Source organism: Desmodus rotundus, chromosome 12, assembly GCF_022682495.2.
Source record: "Desmodus rotundus isolate HL8 chromosome 12, HLdesRot8A.1, whole genome shotgun sequence".
In the NCBI taxonomy this organism is placed as follows: domain Eukaryota; kingdom Metazoa; phylum Chordata; class Mammalia; order Chiroptera; family Phyllostomidae; genus Desmodus; species Desmodus rotundus.
In genome coordinates this window covers 66,504,850-66,524,003 of record NC_071398.1, presented here as the reverse complement: position 1 = coordinate 66,524,003, position 19,154 = coordinate 66,504,850, and the positions used below count along the sequence as shown (strand labels likewise).

The following is a 19,154-nucleotide window of genomic DNA, read 5'->3' as shown; positions in this document are numbered from 1 at the left end:
TACCTTTGGGTCTTATTTTTCACCTGATTAAGTTCTTAAGAGACAAATGACATTAATCCTTCCTTTTGATACTGAAAATATTATATACGTTCCCTTTTTCTTTGTCCTTTACCCGCCTCCCTGCCGCCGTTTTATTGCGAACAAAGTGGCTGACACCACTGGATGAGTTTCGGGGTGCAGCACAGTGGTTTGACGTGCACAGGCTGCGAAATGATGACCGAACAGGTGGGGCTGACACCTGTCTTCTCACAGAGAGACAATAAAAAAAAAAAGGAAAAATGTTTTCTCCCCGTGATGAGAACTCTTAGGATTCCCTACATATTTTCTGAACAACTGCCCCACACATTTTCAAATGTACAGATGCTCTAATTTAAGTATTCATACCCATCGATCTTTTTTCCTTTACAGTGTCTTCCTTTGCTGATACACTTGAAGTCCTTTGCCACCTTGGGATCAGGCGAATATTTACTTACCTATCTTCTAGTTTACTTAAAACACTTCTTGCTCCTACATACTATTTGTCTTTAATCTGTGGCTCATTTTAGTGCATGGAATGAGGTAAAGCTTTAACTTAAATATCCCCCCACATAGTCAGCCAATTGTCTGAGTAATGTTTTGTAAGTTATCCATCATTTTGCTATTCATCAGAAATATCATCTCTAAAATACACTAATTAGGAATAGAAAAGTAGATTTGTTTCTGAGACTCTCATAAGGTTGCAATAACCTATTTTTGTATCAATACCAATTTTTGTATCAGATTAGAATGACATGTTTTAAATTATGACCTCATAATGCATTTTAACACATGAAATCTTCTAAAAGAATCTAACCCTGGGGGAAAAAAAAACAAAACTAAACTAAAACCCTCTTTTATTAGTCTCCTTTCCCAAAATTCTGGTGTTTCTGACTCTTTTTTTATATGTGCTTCTAAATCATTTGATCACATTCTAAACACAAGAACCTGTCGGGATATTCATTTAAATTGCTTTCACTGTACAAGTTAATTAGAAAACACCAGCATCTTTTCAATGCTTTGTCTCCACATTCAAGGACAGGGTTCGTGCCTCTACTCAAGCCTTCTGTTACATTCTTCAGTTCAGCTTCCCAGTATTTTTCTGTCATTTAATATGCAATTGTAAGTGGAATCTTTTACATTATATTTTCTAACTTTGAGATATAGGAAAGCTGCCCATCTTACCAAACTCAACGGAAAAGAATTCTCATTCTGTCCCTCCTTTTCCCGCCTGGTTTTTCCGCGTGTGCAGTTTGGGTAGCAGTCCCCACGCGCAGCACTCGCCGTGCCCCCACAGTTAACAGGCTCCCATCGGGTAATGTGACAGGAAGCACAAAACCCCAATGCAGACCCGCCCTTCTCTCTCTGCCTTGACCACCACCCCTGTTCCGTGCATGACGTGCCCATCGTTTCCCCGACAGGTTCTGTGAACGCCCCACGTAAGCACAGGCCTTGCACTCCCTTACTAGAGCTCAGTCTGGGCATCTGATAAAAGGTCTCACCTTGGACCCCGAAGCCAGCCTGCCTCCTAGCTGATCATACTTCAGGGAAGTGATGGCTGCTTTATGTCCATTGAAGGTCACGTTTCCCTCCCCGCTCAGGAGACTGAAGATTCGAATAGACCCATCCTCATAGCCCACAGCCAAGTGCAGCCCGTCTGGGGAGGGGCACAGGCACGTGACTTCCTGTTTCAGCCCCTGAAGGATGAGGATCTGAAATCACAGAATCAAAAAAAGAGTACGGGAGTTAAGTGAGTCACCAAGGGGAAAGTGTGGGAATAATCAGGCTCCATAAAACTAAAAGCACCAATAACTCCAAATCACTCTTATAAATGAAACTCTGCAATCCATCTGAAGTTCTTTAATGTAGGAATTACTGTTTATAGTGGGCAATGAAAACACTCAAGGAAAAGTAAGATTACTTTACCTGAAGCTCTACATTAGCATAATACATGCAAAAATTCCCCAGTCAATGGAAAGAATTACTAAATCCTTATCCTATGTCAACACGAAATGATTTTCCATAAAGGATTATAAACACAGCCTTGCATTAACATGGCCTCATCTGGTAAGAAACCAACCTACAAGGCACCAGAGTACTACCACGTTGTATCCCCAAAGGACTCTGTGTAGCAACAAGTATCAAAGTATTAACCTCTCGGGAGCCACAGTGAGCGGGCAAGATCAAAACGCCTGTGTGCAGTTTGGCAGAAGTGGTAGGTTTATGGAATTTAGAACCGCACAGAGCATCAAAGGCTAGTTTAACAACCCTGGGCCTCATCTGTATAAGTAAGAAAAAGATTCAGTCAACAGAGCAGAGAACTATTCCTTCTAATGCCTCAATTTTATGACTGGTTGTGCAGGGAAGTAGAAGCTGAAAATAGAGAAGTGGTAAATTAGGGACAGACGTGTGGGGAATAACAATTACAAATAACAACCTGTAAATATCGCTACAAATAGATACCTAAGAAGTAAGCTCTTCTTTGGTTGTGGTTTTCAGAATTTAGTGTAGAAGGACACCAGAGAACCTGATACCGGCTACCTAGACCCACACCACCCCCCCTTCCCCCGATGTCCCTCCTAGGGGCACACACCTAAAAAACCTGTGCCTGATAAATTGGAGCGCTCCCTCTTCTGCCTCTCCACCCTCACACACCCCTACGTCAACACGGACCCAGGGGGTTTCTGGCTTACCTTCTCTCCTTTCCTTAGGTCCCAGACAAAAACATGTTCACAGGCGGGCACTGCCACATAGCGTCCTTTTTCACCGCGAAGTGTCACAAAGACGATATTGCCTTTTTGGCTGCCGATAAGGCCAAAGACCGCACTGGCAACATAGCGCAGGTACTGCTTGGTGAGACCCATGTCAAAAGGTCGGAAACTGCAGGTGAGGAGGCTGCGCAGGCAAAGGAAGAAGACTCAGTTCTTTGGGCACCTTGGTTCTGCTAGACTAGCAAACACCAATTGTCTATCATGTGGTTAACTTGTACAAATCATGACATAAAATACCTGAACATCTTAATGTTTAATTCACTGACGATTCAACATGCGATCCCTCGGTCATCGAGCTGCACACCCATCACGCTGCCACGGCCCTCTCACAGACACCTGACATTCGGCCTCCCTGCAGCCGAACAGTTAGCTTCTGCCCATTCGACCCCCATCTAAGGTTTTACACTGACACTGAGGGCCTGAGACTGAAAATACGCATCAGTGAACATTTATGTAAACTCACTAATTAGGCACGGTTGTGGATGCTAGAGACACGGGAAAACAAAACCTGACCTTGTGGCACTCACGTTCTAGCACAGTGGTTCTCAAACCCTAGCAAGTATCCAGATCTTCTGGGGGCTTCTTAAAACAGATGGCAGGGACCCAGAGCCCCCTCCCCTCCCCAAAGTCTATGCCGATTTAGAAGGTCTAGGGGGGACCTCAAAGATGCTTTTTGGTTCCTCGCTTTGAGATCTACTGTCCTAGTATAGCCCTACTATTTCCAAGTCAGGGTTGCCACCTCCCCTTGGCACAGAAAATGGTACCGCACTTGGCACGCTATCTTTGAAAGATGCCGTAGTTCTTGCACTAAATCAAATTCGCTGAAAACAATGGTTATGGATAAGGAAGGCAATACATGAAGGAGACAGCAAGCAAGCCCACCTGCTCTAGATTCGGAGAAGGGAAGAGCAGGCCTCCTTTTTCTTATCATAGGAACCAACATAAAGCCAGTGAAAAACCGAGGAGATAATATCAGCAAGGTGGTAATCCTCTTCACCTAGGCCCTCTGATGGGTGCTTTCCCAATTCACCTTACCCCTTCACTGCAGTTGTTCCTCGTGATGGTCCCTGGCTGTCTACCAAGTCTTCCCACAGCACTTCCCTTGGACTCGTTATATAGCCTCCACCCAGGGAGTACCACATCTCTTTCCAGTTCTGCCCACGTCTGTGACTACTAATTACACATCCCCATTCGAATACTTTGCAGCATCACACTGAACATGTCTAAAACCAAACCTACCTTGCTTCCTGAATCCCTCTTACTTTTTTGTGACTTTAAGAGATGGAAACCTCCTAGCCACTCAGGCTTAAAACATTGTAGAAACTGTTGGCTCATTAACAAAAAATATTATCATAGCAGCCAAGACTTAACGAGTGCTTACTACAGATGCTTCATAACTTACAGTGGGGGGGAAATCCCAATATACCCATTGAAAGTTGAAAGTATTGTACAGTGAAGACGCATTTAATACGCCTAACCTACCAAACATCACAGCACAGCCCAGCCTTCCTTAAATGTGCTCAGAACACTGACATTAGCCTCTGCGTGGGCACAACTGGTAGTTTACCTTTGTGATCACGTGGCTGACAGGGAGCTGCAGCCCACTGGCACTGCCCAGCTCACGAGAGGACCATCTGGCGTATATTTAGTTAATCTGGGAAAAGATCAAAATTCAAAATTCAAAGTACAGTTTCTACTGAATGTGTATCATCTTTGCACCATGGTAACGTGGAAAAAGCCTAAGTCAGGACTGTCTGTATATGGTAACTGGTATGTAACTGAGTAAACATACACAGTTGTTTAGTTACACATAGCAATTTGTTCATTAAGTGGGTTACTAACATATGTAAAGCACTTAGAAAAACACCTAGCACCTTGTAAATGTAAGTACAAAAAAATTCTTCATCACAACCTTCAAGGTAGGTACCATTCTTACCCACATTTTACAGACCAGGACGCTAGGCAGAGAGCGAAACAGCTAGCACGAATACATTTAGTTGAGTTTTAAGTGACAAAGCCAGATTCCAATCCAGTCCACCTCCAAAATTTCTTCTTTTAACCACTAAGCTAAGCTGCTTCTCTTTTCCTCTGTCCTCTATTGTCAGAAACTTCCACCTAGTGGATTGTTTCTCTGAAGTGGGATCCTTTTGCCTCTTTCCACTTTCTGTTCTAACCCTTTTTATCACTGAGCTCCTGCACTAGTTTTCCATCTAGCACCTCCACCGGCATGTTTTTTACTCTCTTCATTTAAAAGTCATAATACTGCCCTGGCTGGTGTAGCTCTGTGGATTGAGCGTGGGCCATGGACCAAAGGATCCCTGATTCGATTCCCAGTCAGGGCACATGCCTGGGTTGCAGGCTAGGTCCCCAATACAGGGTACGCAAGAGGCAACCACACGTTGATATTTCTTTCTCCTTCTCTCCCCTCTCTCTGAAAATGAATAAAATCTTTTTTAAAAAAGTGGCACAGGCACCTCAGTGGCTTGATTTTAGGTATAAGAGTCATAATACTACCATCCTAACCTTTTCGCATGCACTGTTCCTACCCCCAAACCCTTGAAAAGGCTAAATTGTTTGCAGTTTCCAAGAACTCATCCTACCTATCCCTCTTTATTCTCTCATCAACCTAGTTGGTTTCCGTCCTTGTCCTGCCACCTTGCCTTCGTATTGTTCCTGTCACCTAAAACAACAAGCATTCTCCCGTCTACCTATTTTAATCAACGTTATCCCGAGGCCCACTTCCTTCGGGGCTGGTCCAATTCTCACAGCCTTTTCCAATGCCTCCATACTCATCTTCCATACAACTTGGCACCGATCACTTGTTTCCTGGGCACCGATCTCCACGCCTTTTGGCGAGAGCTCACGACCTAACCTTTTCCGGCAACCCTACCATCCCTGCTTCCTAACAAAGCCCCCCAAAACATGTTGCTTCCATGATGCACCGAAGGGCTGGGGCGTGGTAACAGAGGTATCAGACGTCCCTAAACTGAGTCCTCATCAGGAGAGGGTGAGAGGGATTCTGCACACCGACGACGCTGCCGGAGCATCCTCAGGTGGGCTAGTGCACGAGTGGGGTCTGGCGGCACCACTCCGCACGCGCCAGCCCCGGGGCGTACGCGGGCGGCCTCCAGGTATGGAGGTGGGGTGCGCAATCGGCCAGGTATCCCTCCACCCCAGGGACCGACGCCAATTCCCACCGCCGCCTCGTCCGCTGCGGTCACCACGAGGGCCTCAGCAAGGACCAGCAAACGAGAGTAGCGGAGCAAAGACGATGGGACACCGCGCTTCCCTGGACTCACCTCTGTCACCACGAGGCTCCCAGACGTTCGGACCCGCCCACCGGACCCACCCCTTCCGGTACCGCTCCGGGACCCTCTTCCGCCCCGGCGTTTGCTGAGCCTCCAAGGCGGAAATAACGTAAGATCCAGACTCTGATTGGCGAGCGCCGACTGGGGAACGGAAGTCAGTGTTTCGCAGTCGTGAGATCTTGCAGCTGGTTGCTCCAGCTTCCTGGCACTTTGACTCTCCCTACCCGCCGTGCTTTCGGAAGGGTTGTTGGGAATGCCGCTCGGCCGCTTTCTAAGAGGAGCTTAACCCGCCTCGCCTGCCGCGCGGATGGGACCGCCGGAGGGCTGTGAGAGGCGGGACACAGGCGGGGAGGGGAGGCGGGGCCGAGCGGGCTGGGGGCGCGGCGGGAGGCGCAGGGGCTGGGTCCCGGCTGGGTTCGCGGGCTAGGGGTCGGGGGTCGGGTCAGTTCTCTCGGTTCTCTGGAGGAAGGAGTCTGCCGCGTCTTTCCCCAGCTGTTGGGTTTTTCTCGCTCTAGGTGCTGTCGGGGACGTGTTATCCTGGAGAAGAGAGAGGGTAGGCAGACTTGGGCACAGGAACAGTGGTGCTGGAGTCGCGGGAGAGGCGCGCGCCCTGGGGTGTAGGTGAAATAGAGCGTCGGAAGCGCTGCTGGTTATGGTGTCAGAGTGGCGTCTGTGTTGCCGCCGGGGTAGACTGGGCGTTCCTTGAACCGGGAGCAGCTCGAGTCAGGGCTGGGTGGGCGACGAGCCCTGCGTGCCGAGTTGTCTGCATCCCCGCAGTCCCTGGAGTGCCATTGGTCTGGCTTTGTGTTTTCACTCCCTGACCGCTTGAGGGGGAAGTGACCAGAGCTGATTCCTCCTTGCTCCGCAGTTGAGGCTTAGGTGCTCTGTTACCGAGTAGGAATTACCTTGTCTCTCTCGCGGTTCTGTCCACTCTCGGGCTGCATAGAAGTGTACAGAAATGAGCCCTGATGTCTGTAGCTGTGGAAAATGAAACCTAACGCGTATGCTATACAAAAGAAATAAGCCTCTGTTTTCTCTTATTGAACAAGATGTCTGCAGCTAGCCTAGAAATTAGACTTTTATCTACATTATCTGATTTTCTTCAGAAGTTTCTTGAGTTTTTAAGGCATATTCAGCTAGTCTTCCATATTCAAGAAAATTGCAATAGTAAAGAATGGATATCATGAAACTGTAGATGGATATAGCAGTATAGATGTTTTGAAACAAGATTGCTGTGGGTTGGATGAATGTGAAGAAATTGTGACAGTCTGTTATTTCAAAAAGTTTGGTGGGAAAGGGAACATTGAGGTTTGTATGTCAATATGCAGTATAGGTGCTGTGCATTGTATTATTATAGAGAAAAAATGTTTGCTTCAGTAGAAAACTTACTCGCCTGGATACTAACTAGATGACACCCCTTGGATCATCTGATTCTAAGAAAGCTATCTTACAACTGTATAAGTTGTAGGTAACTAAGGTCAATACTAATTTTTGTAATTTTTGTCTAAGCATGCAAATTTTGCCCTCTTAGAGGCTCAGCGGAAGTTTTACTACTTTGTACATTCATTTTGATATTCCTGACTTATTAAATGTACCCAACTTTGGGATTGCCTTTATCTCTCATCTGCCTGATTCTCTTGTGAGTTAAATAAAATTTTGAATATATATTCATTTTTATATTTGAATGAGTTATGATTTTACCTTAAAAATTCTCTTATGTCAAATATTATAGGAAAGGACAACTACAAGTGGAAAAAGTATTTTAATAAAAGTTGTTATAAGAGCAACGGTGATTGAGTGCTAAGATTATGCATTTTATAAAGTTCCCAATACACACACTACACAAGGGTATCACCCTGGTTTCTTATTTGTTTTCAGTTTCTCAGGGTATTGATACTTACAATTGGAAATAGTAATAAAGCTCTTTTAATGTGAACGCGGTACGACTAACGCACCATTATAGCATGTGCTTTGGATGCTGTTGAATGATGGTGTGAAATTTGACCTGAGCCACTGACGTGCCTTAGAAATGGTTTTGTCGTGCAATGTTTATTGTTGACATGTTTGAACACTTGTTTGCTTTTCCATTATTTTCATTTGCATGGAATGACTTAAATGTAATAGATCTGATGTCGGGGTAGGGGTATTGTGCACAAATAACTAATGGACCCTGAAGTTTTAAGTAGTGAAATACAAAAAGGTAAAGAATGTTAACCCTGTCATTTATGCAGAAGCAGTGGAATTGAGCCGGTCAAAAGCAAGGACGACTCTCTTTGTAGTTTTATCCAGCCCTGTCTAATCGGTATAAGGATTTTGAAGAAGGAGTGAACAGATTTAAAGTTCTTGTTTTCCAGTGGAAAATGATACTGTTTTCTTTTTATCCAGACAACAATCAGGTTGTTTTGAGACAGCGATCCAAGGTACGCTGCTTAATTCTATTCAGTCCTTTAAAAAATTTTTTTCTTTAAGAGAGAGTGAGAGAGAGAAAGAAAAACATCAACTCTGTTGTTCCTCCTGGCCAGGGTTTGAACCTGCAGCCTTGGTATATCAGCATGACGCTCTAACTAACTGAGCTACCCAGCCAGGGCTCTGTTCAGTCTTGAACAATAAAAATCTAATCTCGCTAGCCAATCCAGTTATTCATGTAAAACACTGTTTAGAGGGACTTCTTAAACTAAAAGATGACAAAATATTTTTTTAAATGAGGACTTAAACTAAAAGATGGCAAGCCTGAGAAGAAAGAGAAGCTACAGTGTATTAGAGCCATTTGCACTCCTCTGTACTGCAGTTACTAAGGATACGTGATGTCTGTAGGTCTCCGTCCACGGAGGTACCGATAACCCCTAAGACAGCATGGCTCCAGAAGGATGTGCGACCCATTTGGGAATCTTCTTTGTTCCATGTAGACTTTTTGATCCTGGGACAGAAGTGCCTTTTTTTTTTTTTTTTTTTTTTTTTTTTTAGTATTAAGGTTTAGTGTTTGCTTATGAACCTGTTTAAAGCACAGAACTGATTGGTTGATTTTCAGTGGAAAATCTCACTCCTCATTTATGCAAAATTCTGGCTATAGCCATAGCTTACTGGAGCCTTCCCCTCCTCCACTCGCCCTCCTCGCCTGAGCCCTCTGCGTCTTCCCATCACTGGGATTCCCAATCTGAGTCTGGGAGCCCTCTCAAAGTTATTTGCAAGTCTGTGCTTTATGAGCTCATGTCCTCACATTTTGGGTGGTGACAGGGTCTTTTTCACTCTTGTGATTTTCAACGGGGTCTGTGACCCCAAGAATGTTAAAAATCGCAATTCCTTAGGGACCAGGAATCAGATTTTCCTGCCTAGCTTGGCTTTGGGGCTCCATTTGCTTAATTGCCAAGGTGTGTGTATTGGGGTAGGGGAGATTTAAATTTCTTCTTGGTTGGAAAAGTACATTTCTGTTTAGCTGGAGCTGAAAAAGAATTCCCCCTTGGTTAACTGCCAGGGCTCTGTCCAAACAATGCCCTTGAACTCTGCCCCGCGATAAGCCCCCCCCTCCACTGTCTCATGGGTCACGATGGCTTTTAAGGTCTGGGAAGAAGACCCGACACATTCTACTGACAGGATGAGTTTGGAGATGAAGAAGCAGCCCCGTGTGTACTGTCAAAGAAGATAATAGCGTTTCAGGGAGGGAACAATCTATAGTTACGTACAGCTGAAAGTTGCTTAGCTCTTGGATTTGGCATTTGGGGACTTGCTGTTTGTTGGTTGTGAAAGGGCAGTTTTAGCATTGTTATAGAGATGGAAGCAAAACTGCAGGGGGTTGTTGAATAAATGGAAGAGAAGGAAGTGGAGCTGTAAAAACAGATTGCCTTTCAAAAGTTAAGTGGAGACAACAGGAGTTTACATTTCTGAAGAATGGGGTAGGGAAAATTGTTGAGTAGGCGGACTGAAGGTTAGGAGAGATGAAGCTGGGAAGGAGACTTGAGCTTCCATTCTCCCAGAGACCTAGTCAAGTGGAAAATGAGCGCAGACCGTGTTTGTCCCCTGCTCAGCCCACGTGTAGTTCAAGTCTGAATATTCGTGAACAGGTCAGCAGAACTGGTGGTGCCTCCAATTTCAAAGGCTGACTGAGTGGACTAAATACAAACTTCTGGATAGAATCAGTTTATTTCAAAGTAATGTCAGAGGAGTACATGATGTCGAAAAGCACCCTGTCAAGTTTTATCCTGGTGTGGACAGAGCAGGCAGTTGGACTGGCGTGAGCGGAGGAGTGAGAGGCCGGGAGCAGAATGTTCCCGGGGCAGGAAGTCCTGGGTCCCTATCAAGAGGCAAAACCAGAAAAGCAACTGTTAAGGCTAGGACCTCAGCCCCAGGGTGGCCTTTCCTCTCCTGGCATGTCTTTAGTTTAGACCCCCTTAGAGGAGGAACAGGGAGGGCTGTGAACACCACTCACTTAGTTAAGCATTAAGCCCTCAGGACAGTGAGGTCCTGATCAGCATTGAATAATCCTAGGAACAAAGTTTTGGTTAAACTCAGGGGACATTTAGGCCGTAGTTTTGTTTCAATTTGAGGCCCAGGAAAGAAGCAAAAGCAGAGGAAGTGACCCCATGGCTGACATCAGCATTAGACGCAATGATCAGCGACCCCTACCCTTGTGCCCACCAATCAGTAGAGACCAGACCCTGAAAGGACACATCTGGAAAGCTGATGAATGTTCTATTGAGATCCTCCCCTGAGAACTCCCCTAAAATTTCCTGCTTTTAGAAAACAAATAGAAACCCTGAAGGCAAGGAACCCAGTGCACGGGCTTGTGCGTTCAGGCTCTCTCTCTCTCTCTCTCTCTCTCTCTCTCTCTCTCTCACCTGTGCCTTTCCCCCCTTGCTTTCCTTAGGCATGTATCTTTGGCTTGCTTTCTCCTTAGCTCCAGGGGCCCTTCTTTTGCCCCTATAATTTGTTTCCTGCGTCCACACAGCCCAGCTGGCTCCCTTCTGCCTCTGTGACTTTCTTTCTAAAAGGGCTAAATAAACCTCTTTCACTAGAGTCTTGGCGCTGAATTGAATTCTCTTATCTGAATTCAAGGACCAAGGTCCAACTCCGACATTAACAGTGTAATCTACAGGCCCTTCCTGAAAGTTACATAGCTGACTGTTTCCTACCACACAGCGCTGGCACAGGAATTAGCATCGTGTCAGATCTGTGGCTCCTTCCCTTGTCTGCAGTGTTAGAATCCCGTGTCTTCAGCAGGAAACACCTAGGCATTCAGTGTAGAAGGTCATGTTTGTTCTCCTTGGCTCTTAACAACAGACTCGAGGATCAGAGAGAAAAATTCTCAGGAAGTTCACATGCCAGCTTTTATTCCCTGGTCACCTCTCACGTATGTTCCGTGTTACTGGCAACCTCCAATTTACGAAACCCACTAACCACTTCCCAGTCCTGTTCCTCCCCTTTCAGTAGCTGATCCTTTCTGATCTTTTCTTCGTGAATTACTTTCTCCACTTGGCTTTGAGGCTACTGTCCTTTCCCGGTGTCCTTTCCCTTCTTATCAGTCCTTCCACATGTCATTTTTTGACTTGTCCTCATTCCAACCTCTAAATTCTGCTTTAGGACTCAGTCCTTGGATCTTATATCCGTTTGCGTTTTCTCTCTTGGTGATTTTGTCCAGTTCCCAAAGCTTTAAATACTATGTATATGCCAGGAGCTCCAGATTAATGTCTTTAGCCTGATCTCTCCTCTGAGCTCCAGCCTCATATAGTCAGTTGCATGTTTGACATAAATACTTGGCCATTTAATGGGCATCTCACACTTAACACATGCAAAAAGCATAAAAGGAAAAATATGTTGATTATCACTCTGCCCCACAACCTTCTCCAGCCTCCCCCTTCTCTGTAAATATCATGATCATCTACTCAGTTGCTCAAGCAAGAAATCTAGGAGTTATCTTTGATTCTGTTCGTTTCCCTCACCTTTCATATTCATTTAGCAAATCTCGTTGACTCTACCCTTAAAATATATTCCAAATCCAACCCTTTCTGGCCCCCTACCTCACCGTCTTAAATACAATAGATTACTGCGATTGTTTTCTGCTGGTCTCTGCTCTTACTCTTGGCCCCTGGCATGCTCTTCAGAAGTTATTTATATTAACTCATTATTTCCATCAAGGTACACTTCCCTTATATTTACAGGAAGATCTGAACTTGTTATTCTGGAATACGAACGGCATCATCTGGCCTGTCCCTCTCTCAGCCACCTCCTCACCCACCACTCCTTACCTAGCTCATTCTCCTCCAGCCACACCAACCCCTGTGCTCTTCCTGGAGTGGCTCAAGCTCCCTCCTGCCCTTTTGGCCTTTGCACTTGCTGTTTCCTCTGCCTGAGACACCCACCGGTGCTTCACAGGGCTTGCTCTCTCACCAGTTCAGCTCTCTACTCCTACTATGGCCGCTTCTCTCCCAGTACTCCTTCCCTGCAGTCGTTCTGATAACATGGCTGTTGTGCTTGTTTGATTGTGGTTTACCAGTTCTTCTCTGGGGGCACAACCTCGCTAAGGGCACGGACTTGCTCTTCTTACTTAACCGGTACATCCCCAGTGCCTACAATGCCTGACGCATAAAAGACACAGAGATTTGTTGAATGAATGAATCTGCCATTTTACTGAAATAGCTCTCTGGACTATTGGCAAGTGAAGCATCCTTTTCTCGTGTTGAATCTCTCATGGCCTCTCTGAAGTACTTGACACCATGTGTCTTCCTGTCACTGTTCTCTTTTAATTTCTACATTTCTGTACAACTAACCTGTGGCCACATCAGTGTCTCATACGCCACATCCTACAAGTTGTTGCGTCCTGTTAATTCTTTCTTGGTATATTGTGTCTCTCAAATCCATCCTTTCTCCATCTCCTTCTGTACTTAGTGCAAAGCTTTAGATCTCTTACTGGAAGTAAACCCCTGCCTCTATTTTGTCTTACTCAGTGTAGCGTCTGTACTATCATTAGACTGAACTCCTTCAATTGTGCGCATCACTTACCTTTGTCTGTCTCGCAGCACCTAGCACTTTCCCCGTAAAAGCAGACACTCAGTGAGTGTTGGATGAGTAGACTGTGTTTCTGGAAAGGACTGGCGGACGTGTGATCATTTTAATGGCTGTAATTCTCTGGAAATAGTTTGCGCTTGAATAGTCTGTCTTTCTTCCTGTTTTAAAAATGCTGGAAAAGATAGAAAGAAAAAATTCCTTGTTGCACGTTTATTTTTATGGAGGATTTGCGTGACTGTAACGCCACACTGCTTTTAGAGCTGTGCTTTCACGGTGGAGTTTTGTTATTTGCTCTGATAGAAGTAAAGTGGTGCCTGCGCTTCTTTGTTAAAGCCGTTGTTTCTTCTCTCTTAAGCAAGTCTCCAGTGAATGCTGAATTGCCGAGGAATTTGGGAAAAGACCAGCTGAAGTTCCCATTCCATGGATCCCTTGGGAGCCCCTTCCCAGTTTGTGGATGTGGATACACTGCCGAGCTGGGGTGACTCTTGCGAAGATGAATTAAACGCTTCTGATGCTGCAGCTGACACAGGCGCTATTAGATCACCGTTTCTGTACAACAAGAACATCAACGGGAAAGTGGTTCTTTGGTAATTCTTTGATTAAATCACGTCACGATATGATCATACTTTCTCGGAGCTTCTTCCTAAGGTCTTCTTCCTCGGAGTTTCTTCTAAGCTTGTTTTGTAAGCCCTAGCAGTTTCGAAATACTGCTTTGCACGGACAGATGCGGCTCTGTGAGGTATAATTGACGTACAATAAACTACACCTATTTAAAGGGCGCAATTTGGTAGATTTTGACATAGGCATATACCCATGAACCCATCACCACAGTCAAGAGAGTGAAAATATTTATCTCCCCCCCCCCTTTTTCCGTGTGGTCCTTTGTGATCCCCTCCCTGCCCTTCCCTGCGGCTGCCTCCCCAGGCAGCCATTGCTCTGTCACTGTAGGCTAGTTTGCACGTTCTCGAGTTTTATACAAAGAGAATCATGTACTCTTTTTTAGTCTGGCCTCTCTTATTCAGCATATTTGAAAGTTCGTCCGTGTTGTCAAATGTATTAGTAGTAATACATTCATCTTTATCAAAAGCTTTATTAAGATAAATTCACTGATTTAAATTGTATGAGTCAATGGTAAGTATGTCACAAGGTTGTGTGACCATCACCACGGTCAATTGTAGACCATTTTCGTCAACCAAAAGTTCCATTATCATCGGCTGTCACTCCCCCCACCTGCAGTCCCCCTCCACGCACACACAGTCCATCTCCAGCCAGCAGCTAATCTTTCTTTGTAGATTTTCCTATTCTGGACATTTAATGTAATTGAGTCGACGGTACTCACTGTAATATCTTGTTTCATGGGCAGTTACAGCAATATTCCCCCGTATGGGCATACCACATTCAGTTTATCAGTTCTTTCGCTGACGGCCATTTGTGGTGTTTCTGCTTTCGGCCATTCGGAATAGGAACCGGCCACTTCTGGCATTATAAGCATTCTGTTACAGTGAGACATATATGAAGTAAGCAAAGGAATAGTATGGTTTTGTTAGTTTTAGGGTTGTAACAATTGCATTAAAATTCACCTAGGGTGCCATCTCTTTCTGAGTTAGGAACAACTGTTTTTCTGCTATTGCTTAAGCATGTGAGCTAGCAAAACCAGTGTTGTGAAGGGAGTGAGGGTAGAATATTTTGACTTTTTAAAAATTTATTTCAGAAAGAAAGAGGAACAGAGAAACATCTGTTTGTTGTTCCACTTACGTGTGTGCTCATTGGTCGATTCCCTATATGTGCCCTGACCAGGGATCGAACCCTCAACCTTGGCTCATCCAGATGACGCTCCAGCCAGCTGAGCCACCTGGCCAGAAACTAGCTTTCTTGTCTCCCTCCTTGTGCCCACACTTGCTCTTTATTTGTTGCCTCAGGAAAGGAGATGTGGCATTACTGAGCTGCACAGCCATTGTGAACACCAGCAATGAGAACCTGACAGACAAGAACCCTGTGTCAGAAAGCATCTTCATGCTGGCAGGGCCCGATTTGAAGGAGGAGCTCCAGAAACTTAAAGGTAAGTGAGATTTCTCAGGTGTTTATTGCCTAGGAAACATTTGTTTTGATACTAAAAGAAGCATATTTTGCATTTTATGTGAGAAAATTATGGAGATGTAGTTGTTTTGCTGTTGTTGTTAAAACTAAAAACAGCTTTTGAAAATTCCGCAGTGTGTTAGAAGCTGAACACTGAGACTTTACTCTCAGGAAAACGCCTCTGTCATGTTCTTGAATTTTGAAATGACAATCTTTGCAGCCAGTTAGATCTTTGGTAGCATTTTCCTGTCTATATATTTTCTTGCGTTGATAGGCCATGTATAACAACTTACCCTTGGTCTAAACAGAAAATTGTGTGTGTGTGTAATCTGATAGCGATAGAGAATTTTTATATACCTCCTGGACCTGGGTATTGCACTTTTGAAATGAAATTGACTTATTGATAAATTGAAAGTATATCGCAAGAGCCAAACATACTCTCGATTATTTTTGTACTTGTTCCTGTTTTTTTTTTAACCATAGCATTCTTCTGCTGGGAATATTTCTTTAGAAATGGGAACAGGAAGAGTCCTGTGGGTTCAGAATCAAGTTTACCTTTTTTTGCATTTATTTTCTTAAATTACCACCCAGCAACCTTTGGTTACTGTCATTTGAGCCCAAATGGAATGTTGTGAAGTTGAGTCGCCCGATTCCATAAAGAGGGCCTGTGAAATACAGCAGTGGCTCTTCAGGTGTGAACAGCAGATCCCGCCTGTGTGCGGTCTTGAGTCACTTGATCTCAACTATTCAATAATGACATCTGCTTTCTAACTTCTGAAGAAACTGGAATTTGAATAGGGCTACTTGCAACGCTGGCTCCGTGAAAGAGGGACTGGAGAGAGAAGGACCGCATTATCTGGTCGAGAAACTGAATTTTGACTGTGAGGGCAGAAGTGGGGAGAAAGCCTTCCATCAAACTAAAAACGTGATACCATGGAGAACATGTAGAAATTAGAAAATGTATTAGAGGTAATGCCCAGAAGGTTTTTGATAAAAGTAACAGAGAAGTTGGTCTGGAAAAATTCCTGATGGTGTGTGTGTGTTTTATCCGTAAGTCCAACCTTAGAGTTGGACTTATGGGTAAAAAAAGAAGATGATAAAATTTAATACAGGTGCACAAATAAAAAACCTTAATATTGGACAGTATGTGTTTGAGAGTCTTCGAGCTGGGGTTCGTACTATAATTCTGCGATTACCAGCTGTAACGCCAGACCACTTGCTTTACCTCTGCGCCCGAGTCTCCTTGCCTCCAAAGAGGGGGTGTGATGACGGTCGCTGCCTCACAGACATTCACACGGCGGTTCTAGCGACACTTCATAGTGCTTGTCTGAGTCAGTAATCTTGTTAAGATCTTGAAGTTACGTTTTTCTGAAAGCTATCATTCCATCCACGTTCACTAGCAGGTAGTCTTCTATAAAGTAAAGCCTTTCCTCGTAACCTGACTTTATGTGGCTTACTCTGAATTAGAGTTTCTGTTCGAGGGGCAGGGCTAATACTTGATTCTTGTCATTACTATTTTTCAAAATAAAGAATTGGTTTGTAGCTCCCTGAGATGGTGCCAAGTGAGTGTTCCCTTCCTTCCTCCCTCCCTCCCTCCCTCCCTTCCTTCCTTCCCGTCATTTTGTGCTTATAGTTTTTTATCGGTAATGCACACAATGTAAAAGTCAAAGAATTTTATGTCCAAGTGTCTGAAGGGAAGCAACACTTCTTTGCCTTTCCTTCCCTACCTTGATCCCTGCCCTCCAGGAGCAAATGCCTCACCTTTAGGTTCCATATCTTACTTGCCATCTATTGCTAAATAATATGCTAAAACTGATACAGATTTTTTCCCTGTTTTTTATAATCTGTTGACTTATTATTGTGGAAATTAAAGATTAAATTCTCTTTCATTCTTTCCCCTCTTTTACATATACATACACCACTCACACATATTCTTTCCCCTTCGCCACCTTCCCAAATTAGTCTGTCAACTTTTTATGAAATTAATACTTAGCATTAATGTTGTGACTGTGTAAATATTGCTCACTGCTGATTAGAAAATAGATCAACATTCCCTTTTCAGTTATTTTTCCTCTAGATATCTGTCAATTTGATTATTTAATTATCAGTTACATATTGACAATTATATATTACCTGCCATTGATTTGATCCAAAGCTTTGTCACTATAAACTCCCTCTCAGTGAAGCCAAACACTTCTGTTTATCTTCCAGCTCAGTTTTTCCTTGGTAAGGTCCCTCCTGGAGCCTCCCCATCCTCTCTTCTCTGGAGTGCGCTTTCTCTCCCTGCTGCTCAGTTATCATCCCAGGAAGCCCATTTTCTCTCTAATGGATTAGATTTTCTAACCCCAGAATTTTCTAGGCTTTATGCCTTTCTCTTTTTTGATGTACTCCTTTATTTTCTGTGAATCAGCCTACCAGACATTTCTGAGAAAGGAGCAAAGTCAATGAGCTCTTACTTCTACCTTCATACTTAATTGGCTGTTTGATTAGAAATAGAATTCTAAGTTAGAAATTCATTTTAGGTTTTTGAAGATATTGCTCCATTGTTTTCTATTTTCATTTTTGCTCTTGGAATATCGTGCCATGTGTTACTCTTATTATTTTTTCTTAGCACACTACCAATCGCTCCTCTGGAACCTTTACGATCTCATCTGTATTTCTGATGTTCTCTTAATTTCGCAGTGATTTCCCTGGGTGTTTGGTATAGTTTGGGCATTCTGTGGACTCTGAGTCTAGAAGCTCGTATCTTTCAGTTTTGGAAGTTTTTTTTGTTTTATTTGTTTAATAATTTCCTTCCCTCTGTGTTCTCTGTTCTCTCTTTGAAGAAATCCTTTTGAATGTTGTACCTCCTTGTGTATTCCTTCTCATATCTATTATGTCTTACTTTCCATCATTTTTCCACTTGGCTACAGCAGTTATTATGTAAGTGCGTTTTCCTGTTCTCTGAATATTCCTTTTTATGTAACATTCTGGTGGTGTGTCTCTGAGAGTAGTAGCGATTATGGTGTTGGGAATTTTTTGGTTTGTTTTAAAGTTTCCTTCACTTCATTGTCTATTTTTTGAGCATGTCTCCTCCCCTCCCCCACCCTGTGTTAGAAGTTCCCTCCCTTCCTGGTGATCCCTGAGTGTCAGCTGTTTTAAGAGGGAGGAACTGAGAAGCTCAAGGGAAGCTTTGTGTGCATGGGCGTGGTTTTTGCCTGGTGGCTCTTGAAGTATATGACGCACAGGAGCCCGTTGTTTTGTAGCGGAACCTCCCTCCGTTCTCAGAATCTGTAGGTCCTTCGGTTTGGGCCTCTTTGTTTTCTGGAAAGGACGCTTCCAGGGATGTAGGCGTGAGTGTCTGCATTTGGAAGTCAATGTGGAGCAGAGATGTAGAGTTAATCACATTTGAGTGTTACATTTTAACTGAAACACCTCTTTTCACCTGTGCCTGGGGTTCTGGCTGGAGTCCAGACTCCAGTTCACATCTCCAGAGAGTTAACAGTCCTGCCGCTCTGGTGGGCGAGTGTCGGTCTCCTTGCTGTGCTGGCTGCGGGGGAGCTTGTTACAGATTTGAGCGTTCTCTTGCATATTTTAACTCGGCCTTTTCTCCTCAGTCCCACTTTACACCGTAGCCTTTGGAAGCACTGAGGACCTCCACCTTCTGAGCCTTTTCAGTAGTACCAACCACAGTAGCCAGCGCGTGTGCACTCTGCACGCATTGACTCATTTAGTGCTGTGAGGTGAGTGCTGCTAGGACCCCATTAAATAGGAAATCAAGGCAGAACGAGGCCAAGCACCTGCCCAAAGTGTCACAGCAGGAACGCATCCAGCTCCGGGTTTGAATGGAAGCAGTCGGTCGGTCTGTCAAAAAGAAGACACCTTCAGAAGGGTGCAGACCACCTTTCTTCACGCTGGCCACTCCTTTCCCGTGGGCCCTTAGGTTTCTCTGCGTTGCGAAATCAGTTACTTCCAGCTCATGGGCTCTACCTTCCAGAATTTTGAC

The 19,154-nt window shown here is 44.4% G+C and overlaps 2 protein-coding genes across 6 annotated transcripts in view; one reads left to right on the top strand and one right to left on the bottom strand.

Moving 5' to 3' along the window:
• Positions 1-6,170, bottom strand: part of WDR3 (WD repeat domain 3) — a 28,176-nt gene extending 22,006 nt beyond the window's left edge. The window contains exons 1-4 of one of the 2 annotated variants that reach the window (XM_045203732.2): positions 6,086-6,170; positions 4,354-4,440; positions 2,709-2,910; positions 1,518-1,727 (exon numbers count right to left, since the gene is read on the bottom strand). In XM_045203732.2, the coding sequence (XP_045059667.2) occupies positions 1,518-1,727; positions 2,709-2,879 (381 nt within the window). In that variant the 5' untranslated portion in view covers positions 2,880-2,910; positions 4,354-4,440; positions 6,086-6,170. The other variant, XM_053915732.1, reaches the window with a different exon arrangement.
• A 90-nt stretch (positions 6,171-6,260) lies between these two features.
• GDAP2 (ganglioside induced differentiation associated protein 2) overlaps positions 6,261-19,154 on the top strand; it is a 61,631-nt gene continuing 48,737 nt past the window's right edge. Inside the window, exons 1-4 of one of the 4 annotated variants that reach the window (XM_053915735.1) lie at positions 6,261-6,420; positions 8,326-8,514; positions 13,449-13,680; positions 15,013-15,152. In XM_053915735.1, the coding sequence (XP_053771710.1) occupies positions 13,514-13,680; positions 15,013-15,152 (307 nt within the window). In that variant the 5' untranslated portion in view covers positions 6,261-6,420; positions 8,326-8,514; positions 13,449-13,513. Of the gene's footprint in view, positions 6,421-6,525; positions 6,648-8,325; positions 8,515-13,448; positions 13,681-15,012; positions 15,153-19,154 lie in introns of those variants that run through there. The other 3 variants (XM_053915734.1, XM_053915733.1, XM_045203735.2) reach the window with 3 other exon arrangements.